The sequence below is a fragment of the Poromitra crassiceps genome (assembly GCF_964638095.1).
Source record: "Poromitra crassiceps genome assembly, chromosome: 5".
Taxonomy (NCBI): Eukaryota; Metazoa; Chordata; class Actinopteri; order Beryciformes; family Melamphaidae; genus Poromitra; species Poromitra crassiceps.
In genome coordinates, this window is record NC_139642.1 from 47486646 (window position 1) to 47507467 (window position 20822).

The 20822-nt window shown below is 41.7% G+C and overlaps 2 protein-coding genes across 5 annotated transcripts; both read left to right on the forward strand.

Annotated features, from left to right (window-relative positions):
- dyrk1ab (dual-specificity tyrosine-(Y)-phosphorylation regulated kinase 1A, b) lies at positions 1-12868 on the forward strand. 4 transcript variants are annotated; one of them, XM_083636921.1, is made up of 12 exons: positions 1-733; positions 2595-2664; positions 4414-4610; positions 5019-5111; positions 5305-5493; positions 5722-5869; positions 5979-6265; positions 6383-6529; positions 7297-7437; positions 7595-7898; positions 8299-8423; positions 9277-12868. In XM_083636921.1, the coding sequence occupies exons 2-12, from the start codon at positions 2655-2657 to the stop codon at positions 9862-9864; spliced, it is 2229 nt and encodes a 742-aa protein (XP_083493047.1). In that variant the 5' UTR covers positions 1-733; positions 2595-2654; the 3' UTR covers positions 9865-12868. The 4 variants fall into 4 exon arrangements, with proteins under 4 accessions (XP_083493047.1, XP_083493049.1, XP_083493048.1 ...); XM_083636922.1 differs by lacking the exon at positions 1-733 and adding an exon at positions 1386-1582; XM_083636923.1 differs by lacking the exon at positions 2595-2664.
- Positions 12869-14712: 1844 nt separating this feature from the next.
- Positions 14713-19407, forward strand: thap12b (THAP domain containing 12b). The gene is made up of 5 exons (XM_083637034.1): positions 14713-14937; positions 16403-16523; positions 16621-16728; positions 16842-16878; positions 16975-19407. Exons 1-5 carry the CDS (start codon positions 14849-14851, stop codon positions 18882-18884), a joined length of 2265 nt encoding a protein of 754 aa, XP_083493160.1. The 5' UTR covers positions 14713-14848; the 3' UTR covers positions 18885-19407.
- The last annotated feature ends 1415 nt before the right edge of the window (positions 19408-20822 follow it).

Consider the following 20822-nt stretch of genomic DNA (forward strand, 5'->3'; position numbering starts at 1 on the left):
ATAATGCTGTCAGTGGATATATATTTGACGTTTTTGGTTAAAGAAATGCGTCGAGTGGATCGGATTAAGAAAATCAAGAGGCCGACGATTTAACATAGTTGAAATAATTAGGCGGCGCCGCACTAACTCAGTTGTCCGTGTCTCTGGTCCACCGGGCCGGTTCACTGCGCAGGTTTGGACCGCGCGCCATTTTGTGAAAATTGACACAAAATTCTTAACCAAAATTATCAGAGGACACGATTTCCGTTTCATCTTTTTTAAGTAATTTGGATTTATCTAAATTGTTGCATGTCTCGAAGTGACCGACGCTGAATTTGTAAAGACACGTAAAATTGGAATTTGGCACAACGTTTATTTAGCGGTAGCTAGAATTGTTAGCTTCGGGCTAGCCAGGGTTGCTAGCTAATGTTAGCCGCGTTCATTTTGTCAACGAACAGCTAGCCAGTTTGCTAAGGTTAGCTAGTAAGTTATGCGTGCTAGTTAACGTTAGCAAGTTGCTAGTCATCAGCTGATACTAGTCAATGTTGCCGTGGTCACCGATGCTGTTCGTGAAAGCGTATGGTATAAAAAGCATGGTGAAATTGGCTGACGAATTGTAGAGTTTGCCGGTCAGAAGAAGGGGATCGGGTTTAACGTTACTCGCTAACCGTGCAGGGAGGGGAGAATCTCAAGCTGGATAAGTTGCCTCATCATACAGGTTATTGGACTTTAAATGAAGATCGTGCCATCAGAGGTGAGCATTTGTAAAACAATATATTTGACGTCAGCTATCGTTAGCTTAAAATCCAACGTTGGCGAGTCTGCTGAATGTCTAACGTTAACATTTAACGTTAACAATGATGGACGCAACAGTAAAGTTGAGAGAACGGTAACGGTAGGTATGGAAGCTAGCTAACGTTCTGTGGCGGTGCCGACTCTTCTGCAGCTAGCGACGTTTGCTTTCAGTCAGTAGGTCAACGGACTAACGTTGACGTTAGACAGGATTAGCTCCCCAGCTAGTAGTGGGCTAAAGGTGATAACGGATTGTGTGTGCTTGGATGGGGAATCATGCTGGAACGGTGTTAACGTTACAGCTCACCTTGCAATATGTGAGATTGTCATTGTAACGTTGCGAATGGATCAGATGTTAACGTACACTGCTAGCTAACGTCCACATTCGCTTTGCTGTGAATGCAGTGTTTAATTGCATGGATTGTTGTCAGTGTCATCGGAGTTTCCTGGTAATAGGTTAACATTAGCTCACCTACACCTAGCTAACTTGGCTAACGCCTGTTAGCTAATTTGGCTAACGTTAATGGTTAACGTTGGCTTGTTGACGAGCCAGCTGAATGGGCCCACAACCCGCTGGCTGAACATAGCGTCACTAGCTAACGGTGGATAGGTGAGGTTGGCTTGCTTGTCCCGCAGTTTGTAGGGTAACGGAGGTAACGATAGCTAGTTAACGTTAGAGTGCTAACGTTAACGTGTGTCATTTATACGGGGAATTCGAGGCATAGATGAACGATATGTAGCAAGTGAAGACGCGAAATACATTGAATATGCTCTGTAAATTCCAACCATGACGAGATCTACCCCATCAACTGTAAGTACAGAGCGCTACTCGGGTACCTTCTGAATCTTTAGCTTCTAATTATTTCGTTCAGCTTTGGAATGGCTGTGGTTATCAGCTTGATTTGGGACGATGAAACGTAGGCTTGTGAAGAGATATTTTACATAGCCATCACTTACGATACGAGACAGCTACTGAAGCTAGCTAGCTATATTTACACCTAAATAGGCCCGTTGACGCCGTGATGAATAGAAGCCACAGAAGGAACTGTTCATAAGTCAGTACTGAAAATGAAGAATGATCTCTCAACGTTCAGAATGGAGATGGGAGCTACAAGTGCGCTTGTTTAATGGTTTTATGGTCTTTATTGGTCGTTCAAATAAGTTAAATTAATCATGTAGTTTTGCCAGTTGGCCTGTTACCAGGTATTGCGTTTGGGAGATGTGCTCAAAACAAACTTTTTTCACTTCTTTGTAAATTTGCATAATCTTGTACAGTAATTTTACTTTGACCAGTTAGGCTGTGACTCGTTTTTTTTTTTTGTGAACCACAGATTCAGGGCCTTGGACCTACTATACTTTTCATATGGATTGCCTATGGACATGCTGAGAGGAGATATCCAGTATTATGAAATCCACAACAACATTAATCCTGATTTGTTTTGATTGATAGGTAGTATACTAGTCTGTGCCTCCCTGAGTCAACTAGGCTATGTGTCTTAACAGTTTTTCACAAGAGCTTCACACCTTTTGTGTTTTGAAAATGCCATTGTGTAGGCACTAACTGCCTTTGACTGTTTGGTCTACTCAATTTATAAGCAGCTTTCCTTCTTTTTGAATTCCAGCCATATTTTCAGAATTTCTTGATAGTTCATGAATTCCCACCACCACCACAGTTTTTTTTGGTGGGGCCTACGTCTGTAGGCCTTTCGTCTGTTTGGGTTTCCCCTACATTCTTTTAACAAAAGTTTAATCACTTAATATAATATGAAGTTAAATCCCTCCAAAGATGCACAATGATAATGATCTGTTTTTATTCTTTGTAGTGGGTTGTGGTTTGCTGCTGGACTCTCCTCCCAGGATGATATGAAATTTTACAGGAGACGATGCATCCAGGTTAGCTGCCATATATTAAGTCTTTACCCTTTGGTGGGGAGTGGCACACTTCTGTTCTTCCCTTTCAATAATTTCACTGCTCTGGCTGAATAAGGCATCTAATCTTCTAAATTGAAAGGCATCATAAAGTGGAAGAAGTCAAACAATGTCTGGTCATAATTAAGCTCTGTAGTGAACACAGTATTTCATATTTCCATGGGTTGGAATTGTATTATCCCCCCCTCCCCCCATTGTCTGATATGGTGTCATAATGTAAAACTAGATGACATTATGGTCTTTAGGTTGCAGGAATTAAAGACACTCCAGTCATCCTGACAAATCAGTCTTGTCATTTTAGTGCTTGAACAGTGATAGGTTTTCAAAAAGAGCTAAACACATGATTAAAAAAATATATTATATAAATATATATTGAAATGCTTTAATTAGGATATAAGGCCTATAAAATTGAGAAAAAATACAATGCTTCTTTAACAGAATGCATAGTTGAATCCTTGTCACTTGAGGGTCATCCCCTCTTAAATTCAATAATGTGTGTATATAATAATATATATATAATATAAAATAAATATTTATATAGATATATATGTAGATACATGTATACATTCTCACACAGTACTATGTTAAATCATATAGTTTAGTTTTCTTAATTTATAACCTGTTCTATCTATCACAGTTCCTCTTATTTCTTTTACTGGATCTGTATTTCTTCCTTTTCCACAGCTGGGTCAGCTTTCTAACGCTCTCAGATGGAGTGCAGGTTTTGGGCTGTGCTGCTATTTTGCTGTCAGGCTCTTGTGTTGAAAGCAGCGTCTAAGTGTGCCAAAGTTCAATTTTATTTCTTGTTTATTTCTTGTTTTCTCATTGGAAAATGGGAGCAGCTCTGCCCTGGCAACAAAAGTAGGCTATTTGCATACTGCGTTGTGATTGGTCTGTGCATTGATGGGCTTGCCAAATCACGCTGTATCTCTGTGGTGATAGGCTATGCTAATTAGGTGCTGTTGCTGGGATTCTGAATAGTGGTTACTGTGTAGCACTGGTGAATTGTGTTGTCTGGTGAGAGATGCTGATAGCTGAACATGCTATTTAACAATTTTTTGATTCCTTCTGGCTTAAAATGAAGGATGATTCACTGTACAGTGTGGAGAGGTTTTATTTTCAGCCCCTTTTACTGTTAAACCCACCATTTCTGCTGCTTTTTCTTCACAAAGGTTGATATGACTGTTATATATCTTGAGTTTGTTCACATCCTTTGATGCATTTCATGACATTTTATATTTTATGCAAAACAATGTATTTGATTTGATATTTGCCTGAGCAATGAATTTATCCTTTAGTTCTTGTTCTCTCAAAATATTAGTATTGTCTTAGTCCATATAAATGTATGAGCATCAGAATGTCAACATACATGGTAATATTACAAATGCATAATTTGTCTTAGGTTTTACTTCCAAGTCTCTCTTAATGGTGTATTAATCCATTTTTGTTTTATGTGGAAATTTGCACTATGGTTTTTTGTTTATATTGTAGATGATGGTTATTGATAATAAATCTGCACGGCTTGAAGCCCAGGCCTATATTTATATTTTTAGCTGTCTTATTTGGCCATATGTGTCTTTTGTGTGAAAGAAGAAATGCACCTGTTTTACATCCTGAAAATTGCCCTTTGTTATATGGTACATGATATATTTTGTGGTATATCATGTAGAATTAACTGAACATGCAACTCATAACAATGTTAATTTCTTCCAGGAGGAGAGACTTCAGCATGCAAACCTTCGTCCGTCCGGCTTGCGCCCTCTTTTTCTTTCCACACTGCTGGTCTTCAGATGGCTGCTCCAATGCCCCATACGCACCAGCAGTACAGTGACCGCCACCAGCCAAGCACTGACCAATCTGCTGCGGTCTTACCGTACAGCGACCAGACACCACAGCTCACTGCCAATCAGGTATACTGTTACTGTTAATTCACCATTCAAGCTATAGAAACATTGTTTTATACATACTTCAAGATTGGGTCATCATAAAAAATGTAGACAATGGGGTCCCAAGCCATACCACATGCATAATGCTATATGATTTATTTTGGCGTTAACGTGTGATGTTGAAAGAATAGTAATACTTCTGTGAAATGATTTTTTCTTTCTTTTTTTCCACAAGGCCACTTGATTTTTACCGCTATCACTGCGCAGACTAGTTGCTTGTCAAATGTTTCCTCCACTCCAGCCACTTAAAGATTTCCCACATTTACTGAATGGCCTTTAAGATTTAGCACAAGTTCTCGTACGTATAAAAAGTACCGTGCATATTGATAATGTATCTGAATGAAATGTAATGTGTTTTTCCTGATACTTCAGAGGCACATGCCCCAGTGCTTTCGTGACCCAACTTCAGCTCCCCTGAGGAAGCTCTCCATTGACCTTATCAAAACATACAAACACATCAATGAGGTTAGTGGGTTTATTTTCTTTATTTTTAAATTGTACTTTTTCAAATTATTTGTCAGCATGAAAGTGTCCAAATTATTTGTCAGCATGAAAGTGTAAGGTTTCTTAATTTGGAATTTTGACAACTCAAGTACAAAATATTACGTCCGTCTCTGATCATGTCTTTTGCCTTTATTTTTTTTATTTTATTTTACAGGTGTATTATGCAAAAAAGAAGCGGCGGCACCAACAGGGTCAGGGTGAAGACTCCAGTCACAAAAAGGAGAGGAAGGTCTTCAATGATGGCTATGACGATGATAACTATGACTACATCGTCAAGAATGGGGAGAAGTGGATGGATCGCTATGAGATTGATTCCTTGATAGGAAAAGGGTCATTTGGACAGGTGCTTAATTATACCCACACTATTGCATGAGTAGGCTATATGAGAGACAATGAGACAAAATTAATATTAAAAATATAGAAACCTAGTAGTGATGTTGTGTTTTGCTCTGTATAACCTGAGAGATTTAATGCCATCTCATGTATTTTTCTTACAGTTAAATTGAAAATGGTATTTATACACTCATTTTGAGATGCACATAATTATTTTTTATCTTCCTTGCATCTTCAGGTTGTGAAAGCCTATGACCGTGCAGAGCAGGAATGGGTTGCCATTAAGATCATCAAGAACAAGAAAGCTTTTCTCAATCAAGCCCAGATTGAAGTGCGCCTCCTAGAGCTCATGAACAAACATGATACCGAGATGAAATACTACATAGGTAATGCACTCTTTTCAATGTTCATCTGATGACGTGCAAGACTTAATTGAATATTAAGCTTCCTTTCGTCTTACTGTACTGACCTGTGTGCACTCTGGTTCCTCTGCAGTTCACCTCAAGCGTCACTTCATGTTCCGGAACCACCTCTGCCTCGTGTTTGAGATGCTTTCATATAACCTGTATGACCTACTGCGAAATACCAACTTCCGTGGCGTCTCGCTCAACCTCACCCGGAAGTTTGCCCAGCAGCTATGCACGGCGCTGCTCTTCCTGGCCACGCCTGAGCTCAGCATCATCCACTGTGACCTGAAGCCTGAGAACATCCTCCTGTGTAACCCCAAGAGGAGTGCCATCAAAATAGTGGACTTTGGCAGCTCATGCCAACTGGGACAGAGGGTACCTATCTACAATTTTATATAGTATATATCTGTGTAGATAGATATGTGTGTGTGTGTGTGTGTGTGTGTGTGGTCACAAATGGGTGGTCTGACTGTTCCTGGTTTCTTTTTGTAGATATACCAGTATATCCAGAGTCGCTTCTACCGTTCCCCAGAAGTGCTGTTGGGAATGCCCTATGACCTGGCCATCGACATGTGGTCCCTGGGCTGCATCTTGGTGGAGATGCACACTGGAGAACCTCTCTTCAGTGGAGCCAATGAGGTGTGAGGCCAAACACTGAAGTGAAATATCTACTCAAATTTGTTCTGTGTCGTGGCCTGTAATAAAACTAAGGATGCAGATTTTAACTGCTTCACTGATGTGAACAAAAATATGAAGGCAACATGGTCGGTCTAAAATGAGAAACATTCCAAAACAAAAGTAGCTGACAACTTGTTTTGGGTGCACAAAAACTCAGAATACATGAAGAACAAGGGCATTATTCTAGTTCTGTGTCTATAACACTTAACGTTCATTTGGCATACTGCCTACAAATACTGACATCTAGGCCACAAAGATTGGGATGTGATGTTGGTAAACTTAAAAACAAATATTATAATTATTATTAATAATTAATATTATAATATTGTGACTTCACAGTTAGGTGGGTGTGTTTGGAAACAATTTGCCTGATTGATATGCAATGATTGAACGTCATTGCATATTAAAGACTCTGCATATGGAGCCAAGAGTGTGCAACACTTATTTGTTATTTTTCAAACTTAAAAACAAAAACAAAAAATCACATATTGAGTTGTCAGACTATTTGTAACATGTTGAACACATTGCAAAATCATCAATTATTGTGGCCTCTGGATAACATTTGATGACATACGCTTTACATTAAAAAAAAAGATTCAGCAGATACTTTAGCCTCTAACACCAGGTGTAACTAAGAGCACTTTTCTCTCAGGTGGACCAGATGAACACATTCAGCAGATACTTTTAACTCTAACACCAGGTGTAACGAAGAACACTTTTTCTCTCAGGTGGACCAGATGAACAAAATAGTTGAAGTTCTTGGTATCCCGCCTAATCACATTATGGACCTAGCCCCAAAAGCCAGGAAGTTCTTCGAGAAGCTATCGGATGGTACATGGAGCGTTAAGAAGACCAAAGATGGCAAAAGGGTGAGCTCAGTTGTTTGCTGCTCTTTTGATCCTACAGTCTGTGGCTAATAAATGTGATTTCTATCTTTGAATTATTGTCACAACCAATCAAGGTTGTGTAATGTCATTCAGAATTCAGCTAATACATTTGTTGATCTGTGTTCCCTGTCTTGAGCAGTATAAGCCTCCAGCCTCGCGGAAGCTCCACTCCATCCTGGGTGTGGAGGCAGGGGGTCCAGGTGGCCGGCGGGCAGGGGAGTCTGGCCACGCTGTTGCTGACTACTTGAAGTTCAAGGACCTGATCCTCCGGATGCTGGACTATGACCCCAAGAGCCGCATCCAGCCGTACTATGCCCTGCAGCACAGCTTCTTCAAGAAGACTGCGGATGAGGGGACCAATACAAGCAGCAGTGTGTCCACAAGCCCTGCACTGGAGCAGTCCCAGTCTTCAGGAACCACCTCCAGCACCTCCTCTAGTTCAGGTAACTGCCATTTGAATGTGTGTCTGCTGGGGGAGGCAGACATAATTAGCCATCATTCAAGTAGTAGAACTTTGAAGCCATTCATTTGTCAGTACTTGAGTACCTGTGTACTTGAGAAACCATTTTTGCAAGTGGTTTTGTGACTTGACATCTGGGCTATGAACGGTAGCAAGTTATTAACTACCGTACTCGGCAAAATAATATCAGATCATATACAGGTAGCTGTCTGAATTTGCATTCTTTGTGAAACTTCAAACAACTGTAGAACTTGCAGTGGTATTTGGTCTTGTCTTGTACCTCACCAAATGTCTCCTAGTCCTGTTGTTGCATGAGCCATGACTGTTTTGTTTATGTAACATTGTTAAGGCTGTGCTTGTGACACTTCTGTTTACCCCCTTAGGAGGGTCATCTGGGACAAGTACCAGTGGCAGAGCGAGGTCAGACCCTACCCATCACCACTTGCACAGTGGAGGGCACTTTGGCACGGCCTTGCCTGCCATCGATGGGGACAGCCTCTGCCCACAGGTCAGTAAGCTGCCCTGGAAAGATCTGGTCATATTTGGAAATTAGTCTTGACATTTTTAATTTATTGATCTAATGCGTTTACAATGGAGGTATTTTTTTCTCAATTACCGTATATCTTAAATTTTCACATTTGTACTCATTCAGTATTATATGATTACTGTTTTCAGAACGAATCAATTTATTTCATTTGTTTTTCTTAGTAAAGATTTGGGGCTGTATCTTACGCCTGGTGCCAGGCGTAAGGCATTGTCATTGCTAGTTTCTAGCACTCAAAATATCAGTTTTTCTCCTTTTAATTAACACCGGGTTGCTGATCGCATTGATGTACTGACCCAGTGTAGTGTATATAAAAGGGAAAAAAGGGAGATTTTGAATGCTAGAAACGAGCAATGACAGCGCCTTGCACCGGGCGTAAGATAGCCTCTTGGTGTCATTTGCAGATGAGTGTTGTTGATGGTGTGGTGGCAGGGCAAACATGTACTTGTAATGCAGCCTTCTAGAAAGCAAATTTCACACTGCCACAATCTCCAGGAAGTAATGTTAACAAATTAGTTTAACTAGTGAACTCGGGGGAATTTTGGAAATTTTGATTTAAAAGTAAAATAAATAGGTTTTCCATATGAACATGCACCTTAGTTCATACCTCTGCATCATGAAAACTTGCAATTAACATTAATCTACTGAAAAAATACAGTCTGAGGATGTCTCATTGAGAGGGACAGAGGAATCGCAATGCAATCTGCTATACCATCATCTCACTTAGAAAGACAGACTACCCTCAAACACTGGAAAAAAAGAGGCAGCAACCCTATGCCACAAGAAGTAACTGTTTTTATTTGCTTGCCGTTGACAGGCAAGACAGCCTTACCCCCCTCCACTGGTGTGGGGAGGTGGCGTTGGACCAGAGGCAGTCACTGGAGAGACCCACCCAGTTCAGGAGACCACCTTCCATGTTCCCCCTCAGCACCCGAAGGCCCTGCATCCCCACTCACACCCTCATCACCATCACGGGCAGATGATGGCTACGCGGCCACGCCCACGCCACTACACCTCCCCGACACACAGCTCCTCGACACAGGACTCCATGGAGGTGGTTCATGGCCATCTGTCCATGACCTCCCTGTCTTCCTCTGCCTCCTCTTCCTCTACATCGTCCTCTTCCACTGGGAACCATGGCAACCAGGCCTACCAGCTCCGCCACCTGCCCGCCGGTGCCCTTGACTTTGGTCAGAATGGTGGGCTGAGCATGGGGCTGGGTGCCTTCTCGAACCCGCGGCAGGAGACTGGCATGGCAGCGCACCCTGCCTTCCCCATGGGCACGAACACAGGGCCTGCCCACTACCTAGCGGAAGGCCACCTCGGCATGAGGCAGGGCATGGACCGGGAGGAGTCTCCAATGACTGGAGTGTGTGTGCAGCAGAGTTCTATGGCCAGCTCGTGACTGCACTGACATTTGGCTGTGTGTTCCCCCCTGTGCGTCATTTTTAAGGTGGTGTTTTTTACTACAAGGTGTGTTGAGAACAAAAGCTGCTCACGTCAGAAGGGAGATATCACTGAACCGCTACTACAGAGAAAAACCTTTGTTATTAAAAAAGTATATATGTAATTTTCATCAGTTTCTTTTGCAATCATTAGGCACAAAATAATACTGCGGAATAACCATAGTAAGATTGAGACATCCATCTTACCATATCACCGATTTCATGTAACCACCAAGTAATCACCATATGGTATTATGTGGCAAAAATCTTCTGAGGAGCATTTCAAAGTGAAGTTTGAAGCTGTTTTAAAGGTAGCTGTCAGTGACGAAATGCTTGGCGTCCTCTTTCGGTTCGAGCCGTGGAATGCCTGACATTACTGTTCCACTGGTTGTTAATTATTTTGCCCTTTTTTAAGTGAAATTTCACGTAAAAGCTGCTTGTAAATCCTGTAGCTTGACAACGAGGGGAAGTGTTTGCGGTGATATTTCTTGTTGTTGGTCGGTATTGTGTAACTCTGCAAAAGGGGAGCACATGGCAGTGGAGTCCCTATAGCGTGTGCTGGCCGAGTGGAGAGGAGACCCCGCGGGTGGATACTGACGCCGGCCGGGGCGGAGGCGAGGGAAGCACCACCCCTCAGGCCGAGAGGCTGCAGCCGGGCCTGGCACAGACGAGAGCAGCGGCGGGCTCGGGAGACGAAAGGATCCAGCCCAGTGAGAGGAAGACAGTCAGTGGCTGGTTCTTAGATAACCCTTTGGCCTTATGACTCATGGACTTGGAAAGAGATGGAGCTGGACATTATCATTTGAATTAAGATGGCTTTTCTCTATTTTTCTCTCTAGACAGCCCTTAATTCTTTAAGGAAATTAAAACAACATAGAAAAGGTAAATAAGAATGGTAATTTGAGGCCTTTCTCGACAAAGATTTCTTCTTCAGCAGGGCCCCACATAACAGGGTCTTATTGTACACAACAACCTCCTAAACATTACTTCCTTGAAAATCTTATTCACTGATTAAGGATTTTGCAGTGGAAAGAACTATCTATTCCAGAGTCTACCCTTTTATGTTTTGTTACTTTTTTCCCTTTTGCATGTAGTTCCTCATCAGAACCACCTGCACAAGTCTCTCCATCCAAAACATGGAAACTGAAGAAAAAAAAAAGTTAAGTGACTGCCTTTTTTCTCCTCAAATTATGCTGTGAATTTTACAAGAATTTATTTTCCCTTTGGATATGTTTTTATACCAAAGCAGTTGTTTTATAGCATATAGGTGTCTGTAACCAATAATGTAGCAGTTCACCACTTTTGACGCAAAGTTTATCAAGATCTTATTTTAACGTCAATACAAAAACAGCTGCAATATATTACTTTAGCAAAACTGGAGACCGTTGTTGAGATCGTTGGCTATTGTGTATTCTGGCCAGATTTGTTTGCAACGTTTTACCAAAACTGTTTCCATATTAATTGGTAGATTATTTTGGGAGTCTTTTAAAACTTTGGTATGTTAGAGAATTTGGTAGTTACTCTGCAGGCTCCGGAGTAGCAACATAGAAGCTGATGGTAAAAAAAAAAGGAGACTAATGCGTTCTATTTCTGTGTCGTCGTTTTTCTTTTGCCCCCATCATACTATTTCAAAGGGTTTTGCTGCCTTTCATACATCATTTGGTCAACACGCTAGTTTCTGCCATGAAACAAGACTTTATGTCATTGTCCTGGCAGGGTATGGATAATTGTGGCAAATCTGAATTTGTTTAGAATGGTATTGTTCTGATTTGGTAGGGCAGATCCCCATGATTGTTGTCCTATTCAAAGGGAAAGCGTGCCCGTCAGCCCAAAAATCACATGCTTGGCTTAGGCAGACAATGCATGTCCTCAGAACATTACACTCAATAACCAGATTTTTTTTTATATCAGGGATTTTGAAGTGCTTTCTTTTCTGTTGCTCATTTTATCAACTTTGAAATTAGACAAAAAAATAACCTGCCCGCAACATTTCAAAGCCAGGGCAGGGCACAGGTCATTCTCTTGTCAGTTCAGAGGAGAAACCGTCATATAGAGAAATCATGCTTGGTATTTCCACAAACACAAATGTAAAGCTACCTATAATGAGATTGGGGTTTTATCTGGATGTCAAGTTTAATTGCAAATTTGCAATCATTTTTCATACCCCACCGAATTTGAGACATTCAGAAATCGCCAGTGGTTTTATTACTGGCACTCATACTGGTACTAAACATTCCAAAATAAAGACTGAAAAAAAAGAAAAAAATTGACTGCAGTGACTCGTAAGTGTGCGCCTATTTCAGATCATGCTGATTGACCTCTTATTTAGAGCAGTTGTCATGAAATGCAGCCCCTTTTTAATAGTTGAAATAGAATTTATGTATATATTTATATTTTTTTAATAAAGGAAGTATAGAACTCACTACCTTGCTCCTGCTGGTATGTTGATTATGTTTGTCAATTTGGTGACCATTCAGTGGGCAGGAACTCCTGTTTTCTTAGTGGCAAAACCTTGCCTTTTGGCAAAGGTACTTGACTACATCAGGACAACACTATGAGGTAGGGTTTGAATCAAACAGGGAAAGCTAGATCTTCAAACCTTAATAATTTTCACAGGGTATATTGTAAGTGCATGTACATCACAAACCTTACTTTTTGGTTATATGAGAAGCACATGGTTGGAAAAAAAAGTTCCATATTCCATAAGCCTGTTCAGTTTGTGGGTTTTACACAAACGCGTATTCTTGTTAACACATATCTTACACCCAACAGAAGTCGAAGTCCTCTTATTTAATTTCAATATTTTCCTTCATTTTTGATTTCACATTTTATCACTTTTTTGTACATGCAACATGCACTATAGAATTGAACAGCATGGGGGAAAGGATAAGTCCATGTATCCACAGATTGTAAGATCTAGTCAAGACTTTGCTGTGTTTATGACAATGCCCTTTGTATTATATTAAGACAGTCTTATGTATGATATATAAAAAGAAGTTAATTGAATTGTTGTGTGTCTTTATTCTTCTCTGCCAACTACATGACTTACTTATTACTAAGCAGGAGCTTGTCAGAAGCCATGATATTCATGACAGCTCTTGACATTAGAGTGAATTATGTAGCTCCATCCATTGCATAATCATTTGTTACTCATAATTTACCTTAATCGCCATAGTCTTCAAAAACATTTCCCCGAGTATGAAAAACGCAATTCCGAATAGAACATGGGAGAATGCACTCTATAGAGGAGTAAAGGACAATGTCTGTAATGCCCCGGCTCGTTGGTCTAGGGGTATGATTCTCGCTTCGGGTGCGAGAGGTCCCGGGTTCAAATCCCGGACGAGCCCTGGTCTTTTTACTTCAAGTACAAAAGCTCTTAAAAAATAATATTCTGAATGTTACTCAAGACTTAATGAAAACAGGTCGAAAAAGGAAGCACGGAAACGTGGAATATGGTACCATCAGCCATGGCCCACATGTTTTATCCATTTGCCGGTTGCGTTCGGTGTTTCAGCCCGTAGATACACAGTACGTTACTGCCCGGAATCCAAAGTGTTTCAGAAGAGATAATAATTATAGTAATAGTAAATATAATAAAAGGGTGGGCTCGTCCGGGATTTGAACCCGGGACCTCTCGCACCCTAAGCGAGAATCATACCCCTAGACCAACGAGCCACGTGATAACATAACCATCGGTCTGCACTTTTTCATTGTTATTCCGGACATTATATTTTATTCGTATTATTTGTTGATTCATTCATTCAATTTACCATCTAGAAACAAATTATAGCCTCCGTTGTAACTAAAGTGTAACTCGATGTAAAAAACCTTGCAAAAGAAAGTCGACGAGAGTTACTGATGTTGCTTTCAGGGAACCAGTGGGTGGCAGTAAAACGCCTGAAAGAGCAGCAAGTCAGATCACATCACACGAAGAAGAAGGGCGGGGGTTGTAATCATAGACATATAAGGCTAGATGGCTTAAGGCGGAGTCACCAGCGTCGTTGAAGCGCCGCCATCTTGCTACGGCAGGCTTTCTGGTACGTTCTCTGGTAGCTGTTGGAGGGTGCACAGACAAAAATACTCATAACTTGCTGAAATCTTGACGGATTTACAAACGGTTTGGTTTATTACAAGCATATTCCGTTCCCGAGATATGGCAACAACAAAAAAAACAACACTAAAAACACTATATTTTTGATGGGCTCCAAATTACACCAAAATTATACCGAAGCATCTATGCCATAAGAGGGATTCAGGCACAAAGTTTCATGCAGTTTCATCCATTTCCCTAGGAGTTATGATCATCTGATGTGATAATACTAACCCAACAACAGATGCTCATAGCTCCTAGCAAAATGGATGAAACTGCATGAAACTAGGTGCGTGAATTCATCTCATGATGATGATGCTTCAGTTTAAGTTTGGTGTAATTTGGAGCCAAAAATAATAATAAAATGTTAGCGTTTTTTTAACCCATAGATATATATAAAGCTGTGGTGCCGTAGCAAGATGGCCACCATGCGACGACGTCGCTCTCCATTGACCGGCAGCGCGGGTAAGCCATCTAGCCTTATATATGTCTATGGTTGTAATCATTCGTAAGTAAACACCATGAACAGTAATATTTCCGACCGGTGAGAGGCAGCAATGTACAGCAAGGCATCTAGTCTGCCGGAAGCTATTTGAAGACGAAGAAGAAGAAGAAGAAGACTGGGGTTGGCTCTGTTTTGAATCCACAAGCTGGTGCATGTTTAAATTAGTTACCTTAGGTCACGTCTAGTGGATAAGAACACAAAATACGACATTTTAGTGCTAGAAATAATATTGCCGTAACAAGCAATACGATCGCGGAAATTCCTAAACCAAATAACTAAAGTTATAAGTTAGCTAGTAACTGAAGTTAGCTGATGGTAGCTAGCTACGCTAGCGTTAGCTACCTGAAAAATGCCGAATTTTTGCGCGGCTCCAAACTGCACAAGGAAGAGCACCCAGTCAGATTTGGCATTTTTTCGTTTTCCACGGGACCCTGAGCGGTAAGAGATGCGATCTAACGTTTGAATCTTCAACGAAACATAAGTACTGTTTTAACTAACATTATAGGATGAATCATAGAGCACACACAGCACATGATGAACTTTTAGCGCAATCACGTTCCAGGCCAGCCTTTCAGTGCGTATCCACGGATATTTGGAAACGGATCATCTGTTTAAATTTGCTCAACATTTAGTTAGGCTACATCGTTTACCTTTTTCTTTAGTGAGTTTGATCAGCAAATGATTTGGATGAAACAACCATTGGTACTTAACAGTGATCCACATACATTTTTAAACTTTGTAGCAGACAGAGTTTGAGGCTATTTGATAACTACCCCTTGACTACAACATGCTAATGTAATTCATATTGATTACAATAGCAGATTTCTCGCTGAGATACAAATCTTGCAAAGGTATCTGACAATACGAGGAATCAGCGTGACGTCAAGACACCGCAAATCCCCCGGAAGCACAGCAGTTAACTAGTATGAGTTGTGCCAAACAAACGTTAATATCTCAAAAACTATATATGACTTCGCTTATATTTTTGACAAACGCGGTTTGTTTACCAAAATGCTGCTCCCTCTTATACTAGCAGAATACCCATCCCTGTGTGACTCGCTCACAGAGCCTCTCTTCTCCCCAGAGGGTTTACATTCGCCTATTTCACTTCCCACTCAATTCACCCATTTTGTGTCTAAAAGGCAGGAAGTAACACAGGTGCAAGCAGTTGTACACTATGAGGGTTTCCAACCTCCAATCCATTTAGGTGTTCCAGTGCCAGGGCCCTAAGTAATGTCTTGCTTGAACCTGTTACTTCCTGCCTTTTAGACACAAAATGGGTGAATTGGGTGGGAAGTGAAATAGGCCATTAGTCCACTTCAGTAGCTGATTACAACACAGCTCACCTGTGGGCTCCTCCACTCTGCAGCTCGCCATGGTGCAACTCTCCATGGTGCTGAACTTATTGAGTCATTTTGGCCCATTTAATTGGCCCTAATTACCTACCGGTACTTCAAAAATCCGGCTCCCTTTGTCACCCACAGGGGTACTCTTCACACTGACTTCCTGAAAGATTCAGCACGATTGCATGTAAAATGGTATAGTTGTGGCCGAACACAATTCTGCTCACACACTCACAGACAGGCAGACACTTCGCATTCTTATTACAGGATAGGGAATTCTGGTAACCTTACATTTCTTGCAACAGGGCAGAGGCAACATGAAAGTTTCCATACAACTTTCTTGGTGCAAAACTTTTGTGATACAACTTTCAATTCATCTGTGATGATGTGTGTGTGTGTGTATATATATAATGCATTTTAAATTCAAATGTAGCATGAAATTTGAGTTATGGGTGTGACAACTCACAACTAATGGTCCTTATACTGCTGCTCTCACAATTGGTTCAAGTGCATCACTGTTTTTCAAAAGCCAAGTCAAGTTGTTATGTTTTGTGTTTTAGATGCAGAATCTGGGTAGAGAACTGCCGCAGGGCAGATTTGGAGGCAAAAACAGCGGACCAACTGAACAAGCACTACAGGTTATGTGCTAAGCACTTCGACCCAGCAATGGTGTGCAAAACGGTAAGTAGCTCACATGATTCTAGTCAACATGTCACTAGTATCATTTTCCCAGCAGAGGTTGTGTGAGGTCACTGAGGTGATTGCTCTTGTTTTTCAGAGCCCCTATAGGACGGTATTGAAGGATACAGCTATTCCAACCATATTTGATCTGACAAGCCACCTGAAAAATCCTCGTACCCGACATCGCAAGCGGATTAAAGAACTGGTATTTGGAAATCTATAATTTCTTTAGTCATTCTTTAAGCTTGTTTCAAATGCAGCTACCAATTGCTGTCTGACGTTCTCTATTAATGTACATGTATTAACTTTTTTTCTCAGACTGAAGAAGATATAAGGAAGATTAAAGAAAGGAGATGTAAGTAAATGGGAAACATGTTGGACTTGGTCTTTGTCATCTGTTTGTTTCAAATAATAACCTTCCCCTTGCCTGCCTCTCTCTCTCTCTCCCCAGTGGCATCTTCTATTGAGCAGCTGAGGTCAAAAAAAGATACAGTAGTTGAGGATGGCAGCAACAATGAGGTTGAACCTCAGCTGTCTCCAGAGGAGAAAGAATGCCGTGATTACCTGAGATCCTTGTTTGAGGTTGTGGTCATGCTGGGAAAACAGAATATCCCTTTAGCGACTGACAAAACATCTGAAAGTGAACGCAAGTGCAGCAACTTCCAGGCCCTTCTAGATTACCGCATGAATGCTGGAGATGAGGCCTTGATGAAGCGGTTTGAGGCAGCAACTGTGAACACAGAATACCTCTCTGCAGCCCAGCACAGCCAGCTCCTGGAAATCTGTGAAAACACCGTGAGAGAGGAGATGCTCATGGAGGTGAGAGAGAGTCGCTTTTTCTCCCTAGTCACAGGTGACACTGTTGACTTTGCCGACGAGAAACTCCTGCCTCTATTCTTGCGCTTTGTGAATCAGAACAACATCCTTCGGGAGGAGTTTTTGGACTTTCTGCCATTTGATGGCGATGAGTCTTCCCTGGTAGAGAGGCTAGAGGCCCAGCTGACTGACCGCTGGGGGCTGAGCATGGAGGACTGCCGTGGGCAGGCCCACAAGGCCACTGGGACCTCCACCACCAAGATGAAAGCTGTGGCAGTAATACTGATGGAGAAGTATCCCCTGGCATTGCACATGCCTTGCTCCATCACTGCACTGAACATCCACCTGGCCAGCAGTCTACCTTTCCCCAATGTCCAGGTTGTCATGGAAACCCTGAGGAGGATTGATGCTTTCTTTAGTACACCGTCCACCCAGGCGGCGCTAGAGAAATCTGTCTCTACTCACTTCCGGGGAAATGATGAGAAAGGAGCTCTACTGAAAGAAGCCTGTGACTCGCACTGGACAGAGCAACACGGTGTCTTTGATTTGCTGTTAGATATGCTGGAGTCGCTGGTGCTATGCTTGGACGGCATCCGGGCCAACGAGAATGGAAAGTTTGCAGAAGCCATTACAGCAGATGCCTATTCGATCACAGAAACCCTGGCTGACTTTGAGATAATTGTCACCATTGTTATCTTAAAGAACGCGCTCTCTTTCACCAGAGCCTTCGGCAAGAATCTCCAAGGAGAAACGCTTGATGTGTTTTTTGCTGCCAACAGTCTAACTGCTGTCCTGCATTCACTGACTGAGGTAATTGATAACATCGATGTGTACCATGAATTCTGGTATGAGGAGGCTGTGAATTTGGCGACTGTAATGGAGATTCCTGTGAAGGTACCGAGGCTGTTTACTCGGAAACAGCGTGCAGCCGATCTGGGCGAAATCCAATCAGAGGCATATTTCAAGGAATATGTGACCATCCCTGTGATCCGTGGTATCATCCAGGAGGTGGAGGACATGTTCTGTGAGACCAACCTCAAAGCCCTCAAATGCCTGTCATTGGTCCCGGCCGTCATGGGTCAAATGAAGTTCAACACCTCCGAGGAGAACCATGCGGACGTTTATCGCAATGACCTCCCCAACCCGGACACGCTCCCTGCAGAGCTTCACTGCTGGAGAATCAAGTGGAAGCACAGAGGCAAAGAGGTGCGTCTGCCCACCACCATCCACGAGACCCTGCAGCTTCCAGACGTCAAGTTCTTTCCGAACGTGAACTGCTTCCTCAAGGTTCTCTCCACATTGCCAGTGCTGAAGTTGGAGGACGGCAGCGCTGAGACAGCGAGTGTGCGGCTGCAGGTCTACATCGACAGTACACCTGTTAACCAGCGGAGCAGGAGCCTGGCAGTGCTTAATGTTAATGCTCACGTCAAGCACGACCTGGATGTGATGGTGGAAAAGCACTGCAGACTGTACCCAGAGGATGAGCCTGAAGCCGAAGCTGACTCTGAGGCAGCAGCTGAGGAAGATGTTGATGTGATGACATGATGACACTGAGACTGAACTGGAGTGTCAGTTTATGGCTCTTTTTTTTAAGTCGGAGACTCTGAGTGAGACTATAGGTCCTTACACATCAAGAGCGATGCGAATATACGGCACGAAATTGCGATGCGAGTTTTGACCCACCTGTCAATCACAGCCACAGATGTGTACACGTCGGAAGCGAATTTCTGAAAAATCGACCGTGGTTCGAAAAAATAAACGCCGTAATAACGCTCAGCGAAACTTCACCGTTGGTATGCACGGTTGCATTGACTGATATAGGTTTGGAAAATATTATTGACGTGCGAATTAATCGTAAGAAAAAAACACTCCCGATGTGTAAGGACCTTAAGGGCCTCTCCTCAGACAAAACTTGGTCAGCCTTACTTTTCTTGCTTAGTTTCACTAAATTCTTGGATGGCTATACAAAAAAATAAATCTCAAACTACTGTATCTCTGAACCATGTATTGAATCAAATCACATACATTTAGACTATTCTATGTGATTTGATAACTTTTGATAGCTAATGTATGAACTAATGTAAAAAAAAATAAAAAAAAAAATACTTAAATTCACTGAGCCTTCCCTGAAACTGTTTGGAGCCCCCCTCGGGAGGCCCCGCCTCCGACTTTGAAATCCTCTGGTTCTAATGAGATGGATGTGCTGTCACTTATAAAAGCATGCTCCCTTTGATGTTTTGCACCTGATAATCAGATTATGGGCTACATGCACAACTCCACTACTTCCTGAAATTAGTACAGCTTCTTTATTTCCTGTCATCACTATTGGATGAACTGATTAATGTCAGGTGTGCTGCAGTCACAACAATGATCAGGCACACGTGATTAATCAGTTCATCCAATAGTGTAGGACAGGAAATAAAGAAGCTGTACTAATTTCAGGAAGTAAAAAAGTTGTGCATGTAGTCTATTGTCAGTCGTTAATTTGTATTGGGTTTTGCATTTACACCAGGGTTTTTATGCTGATATAAATATATTACAACTTGTAAAGGACGTAATGAATGGCAGTTGACTGAATCCAGTTCCTGAGGTTTCAAAGAGAAGAAAAAATGTTCTACTGTATGTTGAAATACCTTTTTTTTGTAGTTCCTGTCTTAGCTTACTGTGTAAGTAAGTGAGCAGATTGGACAGGAAGAACATGTTAAAAGTGATTTAGTAGTAGAGTGGTTATAGATTCAAAACATTTTTGCTAGACCGGGTGCAACAAGTCAATGGGATGGGAGCGATAGTTTTGTTTATGAAGTGTCATGGGCATGGTCTACTTTGTTATTGGTAACACATATGTACATAGTTGAGCACGTGTGTAGTGTTGCTATGGCCTTGAGGGAAATATTTTATTTTCTAGCCTCTTTTTGTATGGCCAATAATGTTTCCATTATTTTCTTCATATTAAATCCTAAATGTTTTCCCCCACAAATGAATTTCCCTTGAGCCATCAAGGGAAATTAATCATTAGACAGCAGCATCTATGATGTTCTTATATAGGCCTTCCACCATTTATATATTACAGTAAAGTGCTTTGCTTTTAATTCAAACCACATGATGATAGCAAGTGGCCCAATTATATTCATGTTTGGTTGCATCCCACTGACTACAAAAGGAGCACATGAGGGAGCAGAACTACCTCTATAACATCAACATTATCTCATTGTCTGAACAATGCTCAAAGAGAAGCCAAAATTTGAAAAGCAGGAGCATCAGAATTATGGGTAATCTAAAAAGGACCAGACTGATGGGAGTTGACCAACACCATGAGTGGGAAATGTTGCCCCCCCCCCCTCATATAGTAATTGACATGGCTATTATTCAAAACACTGGCATTGTATATCAGCTGAACACAATTTTGAAATGTAGGCTATAATTAAGGCATTGAAATGTTTGTCTCACTTGGCACTGTGTGAAAACTTTGGGGCAGTTAGGAGT